We start from the raw sequence: 17,469 nt of genomic DNA on the forward strand, positions 1-17,469 counted from the left end.
TTATTTACTTTTGAATACCTATTTCGTCTGAGTATTGTTCTCATTGCCCTATTTTGGAGAATTTGAAATTTATTTTGCTAGATAGATTTTACAGTTAGATGTCACGTACCAAACAACAAAACATGATGTCATGATTAGTTTCTTCACACCTGTATTGCAGCTTATCCTCGACTTACATTGTATTTGTCATATTATTAAATATAATTGTGCACATATCCAATATCCATGTATAAAATATTTAGCCTAACAGAGTAACCTACAATTTTCTAAGACTAGGGAATCTGAGTTCCAGTCCCAAATGCGACAGTTACCTTTGAATGTGTTGCGTCTTAGACAGCCTGTATTCTGCATTGTTACATAACTGTACACTACACTTCGACTGGTGCCAAGAAAAATTGTTCGTCAAAAGGCACCCGTACCACTGTATCTTTACATAATATGCGAACCGATTGAATAGTTGCCCTTGAGGTGATTTTACACAAAAAAACGGCGCTATACAAATCGTCCAAATATTATTTTTATTATTATTCAATGTGGCACGAATACATAAATAAAAGTAATATTCAGTTATTTTTCGCAAATTCCTTTTGCCAAGATCTGATGTACTAAATTATCATGTAATTTGTTTGATACTGGGTGGGAGTTTGTTAAATGTAAAGTTAACAGCTAAAAGTGCTGAGTCTCTTAGTTCAAACACGTAGGCGTGTTACATTTAACTTGTATGTTGCTTTGCTCTGGTTTTGTGATTATGTGAGGTGTTTGCTTTTTGTCTTTTCAGAGATGATACGAACCGGAATATTTTTATCATGATTTTTTGTATAGTTTCATAGTTAGTGTGTTGGGAAGTAGATCTGATAACGAAAACCGGACAAAAGCATTTCAAGCAACAAGTTGTCGCGTTTACATTCTGAATGGTGCTCTTTCAGTGGGTATCGTCAATACTGACTGAATATGACAACGATGATACAGAGAGGATCCCCTTACCTCTGGAGGAGTAAATTCTTAGAGCAAAAAGCTTGAATAAACAATGCCGTTTGATTTTGTAGGGATTTTAATATGAATGATATTTGCTTTAAATAATATAGTGACCACGGATCAAGCATCGTATTCACCCACAGACATAGGAATTAATAGACGAGAAGATAATGGCGAGGGGTGAAATCAACTGTTGAAGAACGAAGGGGGTGAAGCTGACTGTGATTCGTCAATAAATCAATCTGACAGTAAATAGGCATCTCGCATTATAATATCACCATTTACTTCTCAAAAGTAAAATCTGCTTTTAAATGGATAGACATTTTTACATGGGAGCGCAAATTACTCGCCACGTTATGAACAAATTTGCGAAGTCCAAATTCGGCAAAAAAATTCGGTGTTATTTTCAGAGTCGAATATTTCGTTTAAGTATTTAGTTAAGACACTTTTATAAATGTTCATAATTTACTTCCCAGCAACCAACCAGCTTTGTGTTTCGCGTCCAGACGTTTCTCGATGTGATAGTATATTATGTTTCTACAACTGATCCATATTATACGATGTGAATATGCTTAAAATAAAGTAAAATAATGCTTATATATGGAATGTAATACGACAATTGGGTTTATTCTCTTTTTCACATCTATTTTTACAAGTTTTCATAGCACAAGTCAACATTTTGCCGAGTTATTTCGTAAAATGAACCGATGATGCCTCGACCATAGTTCGCACAAGAATGATGACGTCACGTTTTCAAATTTCACTTGAGGCCATACGCGAGCACAGCCGGCTCCAATGGAACCGGTATGGGGAGTGGGGATAATACGCTTTTAATCACTTAGGGCAGGTCTACTAATATTCATATGTCTATGTATTCACCAAACGTAGGCTTCATCCGAAGCAACGCCTTCACCCCCCCCTTCTCTAACCACGCCACTCACCAACTAAATTTCCGACATGGCTAATCACAATACGAAATTCGGTTCGGAAATAATATCTCATACAAAAGGTATCTACTTATAAAGCGCGCTTCTTGCAGACCGACTATGACTTGTGTCTATGTTCGTTTTCCATTGCGATCCAAAATTTGACTGCTTTGATCGCATAATCTGTGGAACAGTCAAAAGCGTGGGTACATACTATTCTTTGCAAATATTACCAAAACGAGGACGGCGTCCAGAACATTACCATCACAGCAGAATGAGTGGTTTGTTTAGTAGAAAGTTAAACTAAAACGCGTATATGTGATATTATTGTCGATATCGTGTCTTCACTTTAGCTACTCTTTTTTAGCGAACTTTTACGCTTACAGCTTTCTTCGATACAAGCATACAAGATAAAACATGTCATTAAGAGATTAATGATGTTCAGATTAGTTATTATCAGTTCAGTCAGTTGTCGCCGTTGTCGGGCATTGTCTGTTGAATTTAAAACCTTTCTTGCTCTGCGAAAGTTTTGAAGTTTAATTGCAGGTTATATCGATCATATATATCAATTGTTAATTAGGTATATCAATTGCAAGTTATACCTACTTATGATGACTTTTATGTTTTTCATTTTATAAATTAAAAATTTGTCTTAATTTGGAATATATTAGGAACAATAGGTCGAGTAGAGAGACTTTCTTAATAAAATTCAGTTAAAAGGTGAACTCTGTGCAATTTACGACAGTGAAAATTTTTCGCTTTATCAATTTTACAACTTTTTAGTAGAACTTGTTTACTAAAAGACTTTTCCGAGACTGCGAAATTACTAAAGCTTGTGTGCACCATTCCAATGACCTCAGTTGACAGTGGAAGATGTTTCTCAAAGTTAAAAATAATGAAATCCTTTTTAAGAAACACGTTAAACCAGGACAGACTCAACGCACTATCAGTGTTAAGCATTGAAAAAATGTTGATTCAGTCAGTGCCTGATTTCAACACGAGAGTCATTGAGGTCTTCGCTAAACAAAAGGAGCGGAGAATAGATCTACTTTAAAAATAGTTATGTACCTTTTTTAAATTTATTTTCTGACTTTGTTGTACTTCGGCGAACCCCCAAATTTTGATATTATCAATATTTTGACAGGTTGTCCTTGGTTTCCACACATCGCAGAACGCGAGGAGTGGAAGGGGCCTTGTACTATGGAAAAGTAATTTGCATGATGATGACGGAAGCTTTGAACTTCTCAACCTATAACTAATAACCATCGTGACTTGAAGTAACACAACTAACTAACCGGAGTTCTAAGCCCAATGTGGGCTGTACGCGGTGTCAGTTGGTTGGTGGCGCGAGCGGGAAACTCTTGAAACTACATCACATTTGGAGTCAATCTCTTTTTTAATTGTCTTTTGAAAATGTGTAGTATAAATAGCGGGGTAAAACCGACTCTTGCTTAGCAAACGTGGGAAGATGGAACGTCACTTTTGCATTGAACGATGCTGCATTCGGCCAGCCTAGTGAAAGACGCCCGGTCGCCAAAACTCTGTGGTATATTACTATTGATTCTCACTAAAATTGGAAATGGATCTATTGCAAGTGATGATTAATTTTTGATTTATGATATATTCCTTTGTGAATATTTTAAAATTAGTGAAATTACTATTTAATTATCATAAATATAAAGATTCGATACTTTCATTTTCACTTCCTTCAATAAAAATCAATTTTGATATTTCACATCTGTCAGGCATCCCGGGATGGCTATTTTTTGAATCTCTTTAATATATTAAAGTAGGTTTTTTCTTATAAGTTTTAGCAAAGCTATCTGTAACATTTATATCCATAGACAGATTATTTTTTATTATTTCACATACATACAAAACAGCGGATATATTTTATTGTTTGTAATGCTTTGTCTGCTAATTCACTTTTTAAGATGTCTTCTTTAAAAACTAGTATTTACCTTATTTTTGTGTTATTTTAAAACTCTTACATATTTCATGCTTAAGTTTCTTGTATTGCATCTGTACAGTAACTCTTTAAAAAAAACTTAAATTTATATTTGATATTGTATCTCCACATACACACTTGGGATTTTTTTAAATTAAGTACTTTTATTACAATATTTTTTACACAGTTTTCAATATTTATTATATAAAAAAAATTCAGTAATAAATAAAAAAAGGTCAAGGAATAAATAGAAAACTAGAAGTGGCTTTCGCACAAATTTGAATGGAAATAACTGTTCCATTTAGCCCAATAGCTCAGCTTACACTTACACCTCTGACATCATAGAACTCCATCTCATTCGAATTTCATAAACACAGTTTTATATTGTAAATATAAAAATCTGTTTAAGACCAGATTAGGCAAATATTGGATTACGAAAAACATCATTTCTTGTGTTCTTCTGTGTTCTAGGTAGTATTGTTATATAAACAAGTCACTTGTACCTATGGCTAGAGAGGTTAATTACTTTTTCAAAATGACATTTTGAACAAAACAATCACTGAGCAGATGGGCGATGCGATGCAGAGGCAGATGTGAAAGTTAGTAATGAGAAGAGTGGAATAAGATGAATAAATGTAATTACGGAGGGGAGCCTGCTGAACCCACCTCGTTCCACGCAAATCCACCAAACGTTCCAACCAGCCTAAAGGTAAATATGTTATTAATTCATTATTATTAGCATTGGGTGCACTGGTTTTCTACATATATTAGAAGGGGTCGATAGGTGCCTCTTTCGAAAGTCAAAACCCGAATTGTATTGAAGGGGTTCGTACAAGACAGTGATATGCCACCAATGCAATGGCGTACACATAGTTTTTAATCAGGGAAGGGGCAATGCGAAAAAATGGTATTAATAAAATATTCGTTAACAGGAGCTAAGTTGCTGGTTTTTATAACTGAAAGTTCTGCCATGGATGAGCATCTGAAGGTCAACAAGGCCGTTTGAAGCTGCGAAGGGGTCCATAGGTGCCTCTTTCAAAACCCGAATTGTATTGAAGGGGTTCGTACAAGACAGTGATATGCCACCAATGCAATGGCGTACACATAGTTTTTAATCAGGGAAGGGGCAATGCGAAAAAATGGTATTAATAAAATATTCGTTAACAGGAGCTAAGTTGCTGGTTTTTATAACTGAAAGTTCTGCCATGGATGAGCATCTGAAGGTCAACAAGGCCGTTTGAAGCTGCGAAGGGGTCCATAGGTGCCTCTTTCAAAACCCGAATTGTATTGAAGGGGTTCGTACAAGACAGTGATATGCCACCAATGCAATGGCGTACACATAGTTTTTAATCAGGGAAGGGGCAATGCGAAAAAATGGTATTAATAAAATATTCGTTAACAGGAGCTAAGTTGCTGGTTTTTATAACTGAAAGTTCTGCCATGGATGAGCATCTGAAGGTCAACAAGGCCGTTTGAAGCTGCGAAGGGGTCCATAGGTGCCTCTTTCAAAACCCGAATTGTATTGAAGGGGTTCGTACAAGACAGTGATATGCCACCAATGCAATGGCGTACACATAGTTTTTAATCAGGGAAGGGGCAATGCGAAAAAATGGTATTAATAAAATATTCGTTAACAGGAGCTAAGTCGCTAGTTTTTATTACCCGAACGTTCCAATTATAGCCACGTATGTATTTATCTATATAAATACGGTTTTGAGATATTATCAAAATACTTTCTCTGGTGTTTGTAATTGCTCTACTGTACGTAATTTTAAGTACTGTTGCAAAGTGATCCACTATAGTGAAATCACAAACACAAGATGAAAGTACGTCAGCTAGGTGCTGCGATCTATGAATGTGCATGTAACATTGCTGGCTACTAATGCTTCCTTTGTCACATATTTGATACACTTTATTAAATAATGACTAGATAGTATATTTCCGTATGAAATAATAACTGGCTTAGTAAATCTAGATTAACATCTCCAAAAAACAACGTTTTTTCCACATATTCATAACATTTAATTAGAAGGATGATAACAATATACATACCTATGTAAATAATATCAATAAATCCCTGTAATGTAATTGCCATAGATGTACCTACTTATTGTTTCGTTTATATTATGAACATTAATTTGTCTTTGATGCTTGTATGCATTGATATCCCGATGTGTGTTTATAATTGGGACAGAAGGAGATTTCTTTTACGAAACATAAAACGACAAAGGAGCTCTCGCCTCGCATGTTTCTGACCAATCCATAAACGGCTTTGTGCGTAAATTAACAAGTACCTGGGAACTAATAGGCGTTAAGCTTTATCTTGAAGAGAGACGCATACAATAAATTACTCAGTAGCGTTTCGATAACCATTAATCACTAAACGAAAATTAAATCAATTTGTTTTAGTCGATCAAAATCACACATACATAACAAGTGGTGACAAGCAATCATTAAAACATTAATCGTGTAAGATCACCTTCCATTCGACCTTTGTTAGATTAAATATTTTCCTGAATATTTTTGGATATGTCGGTAAAGGTGCATATTAAAAAATTTCCATTTTTGTCATTTGGTTTCGTTAAAATGTAAATAAAAAGTTTTTTCCTAAACATAATCTGGTAATAAGCTAAGTATATAGCGTATAAAATATGAATTGAAGCGATGTAACGATTGGTGTGTTTAAGTTACAAGTTCTGTTGGATTTCCTTGGCGGTATGTGTAGTAGACGATAGCCTCGCGTTAGTCTCCCGAGTATCCACTTGAGATTGGGGTATCCAAGTATTCACACAAGGGGACATTTGAGGGGGTTAGTGGGCTAGACTTAAGTGGGAAGCTTTAGTGATGCTGGTAAAATAAACACATTTACATTGATCTTTTTTTAAGGTGATATTCGATACATTTTTTCACAGGTCTGTATTAATATATTTTTGTATATTTATAAATGAAATAGGGTTTCCTGAAAAAAAGGCAATTGACAAATAAATATATAACGACAAAAATGACTTACCGAAGTGACTCCATGGCTGAATTTCTTCAATGGAAACAGAAAGTTCGTATTCGGATCCAGACCCGATTCAGTACAACATTTGTGTGAAAAGTTGGTTACTCGTCACTTCTAGAGCTGTTAGAGAAAACGCGGAATCGTTAACAACTGTACCGTGACGTAATAAAGTTCTGACGACGTGCCCTCCGCATAGATAAGGTTAGTTCAACACCAGAAGAGGTTCTCGACGCCGCACACAGAAGGTTAGGACATCGCCTTTAGCTCTCCTTTATATTGATTCAACTTGACTTTAACAACCACCCAAAACGTAGAACCGCAGAGAATAAAGTCAAAGACAAAACTTACTTTCTAATATTATATCATTCAAACAGTTTTCGAAAAGATAAATGAACGGAAAGTCATTTAAGTGGTGTTACTTGCCAACATTTAGGCATTATTTGTAAAACTAAAGCGTTACGCCAGCCAGAATCTTCCAAACAATTAAGTCAACTGTTGCCTTTCACTTGGCATTGATAGAAAGCTGTTGAATTATGCAACAAATGGTTCAGAAATATTCTTATATATGCGTTGGACAATTCAGGCACTCCACAATCCGGAATTATTTTACAAAAAGCGCGCTTTCTCTGCGAACCGAGAAAGAAACTGAACACGGAGACCCGGCACGAAACTAACGAACAAGTTAGTACACAATAGATGAATTAAATCTGTGAGAGAAAAAACAATCTCAATCCAAGCCGATTACAGTGGCGATTTTTTGGTAAAAGCGAAAGGAAGAGATCGCGTTTTTCATGTGAGGCAGAAGAGCGAATTGAGAACACAACCTGTTGGGGTGAAGCGGGAGTCGCTTTTGAGTCATATCGACCTCCCTTTGTGCTTCTCCCCACTACATACTGGGGTGTGTCCGCAGCGCGCATGCCCGAGGGGCATGTATTCAAACAAACCTCCGCTGTGTTTTAATCCCTTACCAAATAAGCCAACATGTCTGATGTCGAGCCGGGGGTGCTCCGCCACCCGAGCCAAGGCTGCTCCGCCACCCGAGCCAAGGCTGCTGGGGCCCTCGAGGCTGGCGCTAATCGATGAACACCGGACTCTGGACCTCGGGGTGGCTAGTGCTACTCTCAATGAAACACAATCATTTTATTACATTTATTCCGGTCAGAAACGAAGAAACACAAGTAAAGTATTCTGAACTTAAATAATGAATGCAGGCCAAGATGTGGTTTGCTTGCAGTCCAAATTATTGAAATTTCACAAAAGTCATGATTTAAATTTAAAGTGAAAAAATCAATCACCTAGAAATGAGACGGTGAACGCGTGTGCACGTGTTTTAGCGCCGCTAATTGCCGCAGCACAGCGCACCCCTATCGCATCGATTCGGCTTCAATTCTGCGAGATAAGACCAACCCGCGCTGCAATTTAGCTATTCTATAAAGGGACTAAAGTGGCTGTCACACGTACACTCCGACCGCGCTCCTCGAAATGCCGCGTTCGCCTGCCGGCCGAACACGAAAGTCACCACGCTTGCAGGCTGACCCCCGCGCGGAAGTGTACGTGTAAAGGCGTTTCCAACCGTTCGGAGCAAGGTGTGGTTTGTTGCGTGGTACGTCGCACCTTTTAAAAGTCTTGCTTCAGTTTTGACCATAGATAATACATATCGTGTTTTAACAGTTTTCTGATAAATACACAATTATTTATGAGTTTGAAATATTGTAAAGAAGCATTTTAACAAAAAAAATTAAGTGTATTCATATATTTTTTCCGCTGACGTTACAAGTGTATTGATATTAATTTGATAATTTTTATCAACAAGGTAGTTTTACAAAAAATATTGAAGAAATTATGTCAGATTCAATATTTTATTTTTAAAATTGTATTCATTGAATTACAACGTAATGTAGATCCAATAAATCATAAAAAATGTGTATATGAGAAGAATGTAGTCCAAAATAAGAATGACATTGTGTAGGTACTGTAAACATAGTGCTCCGCGGACCTTGAAATATTCGACACAGCGAACGACTTGAATGAGTTTGTAGTAAACTATAGTTGAACGATACACTAGTTGACTATAGAGCATCCTAGTTCTACAACAAAACAACAGGACTACGAAAGGATTTGTAACAATTACATCAGTGCTTCAAATGATTAAAAGTTTAAAAAGTGATATTTTTACTAGGGACATTTTAAACCCCATATAGTGCTAATTCGTAAACTTATCAAATTGAAAATTCACTACACGAAAACAGATGGAAATAAATTATGAAATCTTAAATTAAAACTGAATTTTCACTTCTCGACAACAAATGTGGCTAAATAATTGTTCCAAGCTATGAATAAAAGTAATTATTCTGGATCGCCGGTTACGCTCAGTAGGGGTTTTTTTGGGAAATGCATTTGGGAAATATTTAGTTTTAGAATTTTAATTTTTAATTGCGTAAAATAAAAAATTGACTTCGATCTATCTTACGACGTAGGCAGCATTAAAAAACTTTTTCCTTTGGAAATGCGCACACCTAATAATATATCTTAAAATAGATTCTGTTAATTTTAATTATTTGAAATCACAAGTTATAATATTAATATCAATGACGGAACAGTACATCTAGACTTGTCGAATAACAATTCATACCAAATTAAGATAAAATAAGGCCATCATTATTCATATGTTGCTCATGTATGACAAAAATAGACATTAAAATATACAGAATCGAGGCTGACTAGAGTAACACGCCTGAGCGCCCGACAAATGTTGAAGTGTCAAGTGATCAAATAGATAGAATCGAGGCTGACTAGAGTAACACGCGTGGACGCCCGACAAATGTTGAGGTGTCAAGTGATACAATAGATAAAATCAAGGCTGACTAGAGTAACACGCCCGGGCGCCCGACTTATGATGAGGTGTCAAGTGACAAAATAGATAGAATCAAGACTGACTTGAGTAACACGCCTGGGTGCCATATAATAGAGCAATAGCAGTTTTAAATGGGTGTTATTATGGTTGATGCTTATTGTGACTGCTGATTTGTAATAATATACAGAGAGATTAGAAGATTAGTTGGCGACATCGCTGACTTCTTAATTCTTTACTCTAGTCGCCATTGCATTTTAAACAGTGATGTAATAATGATGGAAAAAAATAAGTTATTTAATTATACATATATACAAATGAAATATTATTTCTTATAATTAAAATACTTTCTTTTTCACACACGGGGACATTTTGGCACTTCTTTAAGGCAATTTACTTAGACTTACGCAATGCTCGATAGTTTAGAAATAAAAGTACGAAATCGAAAGCACTATAATTGACGTACCTCCTTTTTGCCACTTTGGGATTTCTACCGAGCATACGAATATATTGTAAGATCAATGAATAATATGATTTATTTTTACAAATTTCAGCTATTCATCAAAAGGGCTCGGTACATACCCAAAATGTTATAATCGGCGTGAAACCATAGTTAAAACACAGTTCAGGCTGTTCTTTCTTACAAAATAACTTGAATTATCTTTTATTAATCCTAAATTTAGATATTGTATGTTTTTAAATAAAAAAAATCTTTTTTGATACTGGAACCAAATTACTCTTTATTTAACTCTACAAGCCCCGACCTTGGTAAAACTTTATTTAAAAAATGTAAACTCTCAGGCCCTTGGGTTTCAAAAACGGATCATCTTAGTTGGTATCAAATGATTAATTAAATTAGTTAAAGTATTAACCGACGAAAACTACTTATACCATATTTGAATATTGTGTTTCCTAAAAATCTCACAAACAAGTGGTTCATTCAAAGATTTTTACCACAGTACCGGTTTTTCTGCATCAGCGTCAACTAGTTATTCCAGGAATTTGCAAAGCAATTTATAAAGTTGGTTTTTAGACTAAGAAAGGATTTCGCTAACAAATCTTTTCACAGAACGTTTCTATATAGAATGGTAATAATTTTTTGGATTTGAGTTTTCATAAATAAAGTGACTGCGGCACAACATAATAAAATCAGCCGGTAAAAAGCCACAAACAAACAAAAGTAAAAGACACCTGACGAGCATGAACCCTTCGGTCTAATGCTCAACGGGAACTGGCCAATTGGACCACGGGTCCGTTACTGTTAGACGAACGCTTCAGCCCACGTTTTGGAACGAAGTGTTCTCTGATCCTCAAGCCGAAATGCACGTGTGATGGGCGCTAATGTCTCATTGCCCTACTGCCCTGTTACTTACTCTAGCTCTAGAGTACAACAAGGCAACTGTCGATAGCTATAGTTTGCAGTTCAGGTAGAAAACTACATTGCTCGATGATGGTGACTCGTTGAAGGCGCTCGTTTTGTATGCATATAGGCATTGCATATTATCAGTAGTTTGGAGAACCAAAATGAATGATCAAAGTAACTCTGTTTTGGGCAAACATCAATGTGTTTTATATTTTAATTAGAACAACTTTTTTACTTATACACATCAAAATCAAAAGATAACGGTCACAATTAGGAATATAACCCATTTTAGGTAATACAATAGATCCAAGTTTCGATTCCTGGTTGTGACCCCTTTATATTTTTACATTCTGAGTCTTGTTCGATTTTATGTTTCGTTAAGTTTTGTAAGTATAATTTTCTTCTTCAATGATATATTGAACTCAACTTCTGGACGATATCTGCGTTTGTCTCCAGGAATTCTGCTATCGGTTATAATGCGAGCTGCTTTCTTGAAGTCCTTCGTTTCAATGCGCAAGGATGCGCACACAGAGAGATGGCTGAACCTCAAAAGGTTATTTATTTCAAACACAAGTGTTTGTAATGAAGTAATTTTATTGCGTTTTACATTCAGATGAATTGCAATGATATTGAGTTGATTTAAGTTCTTAGCTCAGAGACTTGGTCGAGAGAAAAGGTGTCGAATGAATAGTGAGACAATAATAATATGACAGTGATTTGCATATTTTAACCAATCCCGTTGTTTTGACATTAAACCCATAAATAGAAAAAAATAAATGAAAGGTGACACACAGAGGCAAATTTAATGTGAAGGATTCTACACATCGAGATTAGAAAAAAAGAAGTTAATTTTAAAATGATAAATAAGAAAACATGAAGTGAAATAATAAATCAGTCAACACAACACTCAACAAATTCAACTCACATTGTTATATCTTATCATTAAAAACAATATCAATAATGTGTAATCAGATTACACATCTGCACTGATGATGAACACTGCAACGCTGTCCGAAACGTCGGCTAAAAAAGGAGGTAGCGCAACACGGTATAATACCCCAAAAAGAAATCACTATAATACTTTTAGCCAATAACTTCAAATCTCAAATCATACCTTCTATCACTTCTGTAAATTGAAGCCAGGACTTGCCGAGGTAGTGCTATAACGAAAGAGCTAATTCACTTTAAAGAATCCTTCAAATTATTGTTGTTTGTTTTTGGGGTGTTATGCCGTGTTGCGCTAACTCCTTCTTTAGCCGACGTTTCGGACAGCGTTGCAGTGTCCATCATCAGGGCAGATCCGGTAGATCCGAAGATGTGTAAGATACCGGATCTGCCCTGATGATGGACACTGCAACGCTGTCCGAAACGTCGGCTAAAGAAGGAGTTAGCGCAACACGGCATAACACCCCAAAAACAAACAACAAAAATGCTTTTGGCCGTGAGAATCTAAAAACTTACCAATCCTTCAAATTATCTTATTGGGATGAGTCTTCAATCAATAAGTTCTCAATTATGAATGGAAATACTAACTTTAAGATACTTTGGCACTTCGTATGTACTTTTTGATACAAAACAGTTAGAGAGTAACAGTTAAGTATTAACAGAGTTAATTTGTTTTTGAGGACTTTTGTCATATTTGAAACACATTATAAATTGGTCGCGTCTTACATGGAATTATTTAAATCTATGCTTATTAGTTTTCTTTCCATTCTATGAGCTTCAATAATTCAACTACGCTTGTTAATGATCAAGTAATTTTGCAAAACGAACGAAATATTTTTAGAAAATAGATGTGTATATTGACAGATAACTGAAACCTACGTGTACCTACCGCGATTTGCTTCTAACTAACTAGGTATATTTTTTAATTTTCAAGGAACCTTAGAACGCGTGATTATTTACTAACGTGAAATATTTAACACGTAATTGTGGATAATTTTAACTGTAATGTAATTAATCCTATGGATAATTAACTCTCTAAAACATATTTTCTTCGATATTATACAAAAATGATATGAGCAGGAACGATGTTTTTAAAGAAATCTCGTATTACATGAGGCGATCCAAAAAATAATACATTTTCTAAAGACACGAAAAAAAAATTTTTCAAATATGTTTTTGGCACCAAAGTTTCCTTGTCAAAAGTTACTTTTTTTACTGGCGAACCTGCCGCTTAGAAATATACCTACGGCGGAATTTCTTCGGTGAGTTATGAGAGGTTCCAGTTTTGGTCGCCGTGGGGTCGCAGGTAAATTTTTAACGGTATTTCAGTATGAAATTCGTTCTTAATTTTTTGGGTCCGGTCGCCTGCAAACCGAAATGAACCTTAGCCACTGGAGCGACCACGCGAAATAAATAATTTTGCCTCGATTGCTCGAGATATCCAGACGATCTTTTTTTTAATTTTTCGCCAACATTAAAAAAAACATAACTTAGAATTTTTACATGAAGTTATACAAAATTATTATAGTGCTATATAGCTAATGAGTTAACCTGTATTTTTTTGTTTGTTTCTTTTTTGTAGGATTTATAGAAAAAAAATAAAAAAAATCGTAAAGTTTATAATCGTGTGAATCCTGCGTATTTTTTACTTCGAAACTGCTGTGACAGGTACTTTTTCGAGTCAACATTAAATATTTTATATTTATGTATGTTGTCTGTGGATTACTTGATAATTAATGATACATTTTTATGGAAAAACGACTTGGTTTTAACCGTAAACAACCTTTCAGAGATTCTGGGTGAAAAAATATTTTAAAGAATTTGATCACGGACTGTCCAAATGTCAAGAACTAAATTACTATGTTTATTTAACACACTAAAATTGTATTAAATTAGAAAGATAATTTCATTGTCTACAATTACCAATAACAATTATTACAATTTTTGCCTTTTTTAACTAATTGAATAGTATAATAAAGACAGTCTATTTTACAATGTCAAAATCGAATTGCCGTTTTTTTATATAATTGAGATCTAATAAGAAAACAAGAAACAAGGTAAGATATATATCAAAGCAATACATATTACTAATCTTTCAGAAAATACTTTGTAAATTGCTTAAATTCCGTGTTATTTTGACATTTTTCCTCCAGAATACGTGATCTGACAGCGTTTAAGCTCAATACACTCCAGGTGAATTAACCTAGCAAAGTTGATGATGGCGATGAAACCTTTCATGTCAAACTTGTAGGAGCTTAGAACGGTAATTAAAATCTTTATATTATTGTAGAAAGCAATCACTTTGTGGTTTGACATATTTAATAAAATACTTTTAGTTTTAAAACCACAAGTAGTAATAATTTGTATCCTGAAGATGCTTGAGTAAAGCGAAACCGGTCGGTTGTAAAAATTATTTAAAACTCGTGGTTTTAAAACAAAAAGTATTTTATTTTATTAAAATCTTTATGATTTTTATACCTAAAAGTTGGGTTTTGAAAAAAAATAGTTGGGAGGGAAATAAATTATAGAACAAACAATTTATTTATTTATTACTTGCAATAAAAATAATTAAATTTTTCATTGGTGTCATATAATTTAAACAAATCAATATATAGTATCATTATGACTCGTTTCAGAGTTATACTCTTAGTATCGCCCTGGTGACAGACCGCCATTCAAAATTGAACATTGCTTGAAATGGTTTCAGTATGTATAGTGACTAGATCTAAAATAGCCACTTTACTAAATATAGATAAATTGAAAAAACATATATAAAAAGACAAAAACAAAACAAGTAATGTGTACAATATACAGGGAAAAACGAAAATACCTATGCATTTTTCAATATGTATATTTCAATGATCAGAATTGAAATAAACATATTAAACGTCCACCAAACCTTTTCCAAAAGGACCCCAAAATCAAACCTTTGGGAGCTTTGTCGTAACAACATTAAAATGAGATGTAAATACGCGGAGAGAACCTGGAAAGAATGCGGAAAGATCTGGTCACCAAACACAAGTGAATAGCCAAGTACTTCACCACCTTCCTCTTCCCCATCTCCTTCCATAACTTCAGTCTCACAACATACCCCCAATTGGGGATGCTATCACACAAAAAAACCTCAGGCGGCAGAATCGATCGCATTGCCTGCCTATCATCCTGGTCTTGTCTCCTAAGTTCTATGGCCAAAGCGGGGTGAAGTGCATTGCTAAAAATTTGAGATGGTTCTGGTAACATGCATAAAGTATCCTCATTGCTCACTACGTGGTTAACGTCGCTTGCTTCTTCGTACCCGTCGCTCGCTTCGTCGTCCACGTTGCTTGCGCGGCTATCCTTCATGTCCGTTTCTGAAACAACAGAAATCACAAATTAATTTCATGGGTCTGTATTTCTTTGGGGATCAATGGTGAGAGGCATGAAATGAAAGGCGTGTCGTGAAGATCACTGTGTTTATTGAGTCAGTTGCCGTGACGAGGAGATGATGTAGAACTGATGTTGAATACTCCGGTTGCTGCGATGACGTGGTCTATGCGGTAGTTGGCGACGGCGCGCTGATACCGGACTCGATGACTGTCAGGCACTGGCGATCTGGGGAATCAATACTCCAGTGCTGACGGAAGGCCGAAGGTGTGGCGGACCTTTTAGGCAGTTGAGCGGAAGCGGCGTAGACCAGTGAGGATTCTGCGTGTCCTTGTGGTGGTCATGGTGGCGTGGAAGAAGCGTTGGTCAGAGACACTGGAACCTGGGCGCTTGTAATCCGAGTAGCGCTTGCCAGGGACGGCGATCTGGACAAGGCGCTATGATGATGTCCCGATGGAGTCCATGATGGTACGGGCGAAGCCGGGTAAATTTTCCTTTGCGCTAGTAAGAGGAGCGCGAATTACCACTCGTTGATTCTTGTTAAATGACGGCGGACTGATGACTGACTGACTGACTCGCTGCGTCAGTTCGGCCAGGTTCGGCCAGTGGCAACAGCAGGTAGTTAAATGGGAACTAAATCCTAGGCATTCGCACAGTCTGTGTGTTTCAGGAATCTTCGACAGCGCGGCAATTATGCATAGGCGGTAAACTTGAACCTTCTGACGAGTTCTCGCAATGTCCCAGACTGACTGCGCGATAGTATTATCGCGAGTAGATACTTGAATCAGGTAGGTTGCTTTGTTTTGATTTCGGCTGCGAGTACGTACCTTAGTAGCAAGTAGCAAATACGTACCTAAATAGCGTCGAGCTGCTTATTATTAATGAATTAATCTGGATTCTTCTGCTACATTTCAATTACGGACCGCCTCTGGTACGACGTTTAAAAAATAAACTAATAGCACGATCAAACGAATCAAATACTTGAGGCAGGCAATGTCAAGGTTTAGAATAACATCGGTGTATGTATAAGACAATGCATGTGAATAAAGCAAAGAGTATGTCTGCCAAGACGGAGTTGTGTAGCGGTCCATAATTTCTGCCTACCCCTGCGGGGAAATGGTATGGTGGATTTGATGGTTAGTTATTTATTTTTTTAACTCACGGTTCCTAAGTGCCGACTTTTCTTGATAGCGATCTGCTGAGTCCACGTCGCTCGCTTCATCGTCCACATCGCTCCCGCAGCTATCCAACATGTTCGTTTCTGAAACAACAGAAATCACAAATTAATTTAATGCGTCTATTTTTCAATTACGGTCCGCACCCGGTAGAGTGTTTTTAAAAATAAACTCACCGTTTCCAAACGCAGACAGTTCTTGGTAGAGTGGGACGTCCACCCACAACTCGCTATCATCACCCCACCGCGGTTCATCCCGTGATGTCCCAGGTAAGGGAGTGAATGTAGCGGTAGATGTCAATGTTGGGGGAACTGGTGAAGGTAATATTGCTGGTGTCTCTAGTGAAAAAGGACACCCTATTCTCTCCGGAGATGGAATTCTGAAAACATATACATTGGCAGCAGCTAATCCTCAGAATATTTATAAATTTGCGAACATGCTCAATAATAATGACTCTAGTATTCCGTCAAACATGTATTTAGATAATAAAATGGCCGATACCCCCCAAGAAGTCGTCAATCTGTTTGCTGAATTTTTCAGCAAAGTCTATGATACTGCAAACAACTCTCCATTATTCGATACAACTACAGCTAACAATGACAACAAGATCGATTTTAGCCAATGTATATTCAAAGAAAGCGATATTAGAACTAAATTAAAATCCCTTGATATTAATAAATCGGCCGGTCCCGATAACATTCCTCCAATTTTCTTATCAAAATGCTTATCAGTTTTAACATTACCTCTAACTAAACTTTTTAACTTGTCTCTAAAAATTGGTACCTTTCCACAAAAATGGAAAACCAGTTTTCTATTTCCAATCTTTAAGAAAGGAAATAGATCAGATATCTCTAACTATAGACCTATATGTATCCAATCGTCAATCCCTAAACTATTTGAATCTGCTCTGCTTTCTAAA

The 17,469-nt window shown here is 36.1% G+C and overlaps 1 protein-coding gene across 1 annotated transcript in view; it reads right to left on the bottom strand.

Moving 5' to 3' along the window:
- LOC149409489 (solute carrier family 7 member 14) overlaps positions 1-6,978 on the bottom strand; it is a 231,573-nt gene extending 224,595 nt beyond the window's left edge. Inside the window, exon 1 of the mRNA XM_089649803.1 lies at positions 6,860-6,978. Within this exon, the coding sequence (XP_089505929.1) occupies positions 6,860-6,873 (14 nt within the window). The 5' untranslated portion in view covers positions 6,874-6,978. The remainder of the gene's footprint in view (positions 1-6,859) is intronic.
- Between the last annotated feature and the right edge of the window lie 10,491 nt (positions 6,979-17,469).

Source organism: Hesperophylax consimilis, chromosome 31, assembly GCF_061612785.1.
Source record: "Hesperophylax consimilis isolate HC1 chromosome 31, BYU_Hcon_1.0, whole genome shotgun sequence".
Taxonomy (NCBI): Eukaryota; Metazoa; Arthropoda; class Insecta; order Trichoptera; family Limnephilidae; genus Hesperophylax; species Hesperophylax consimilis.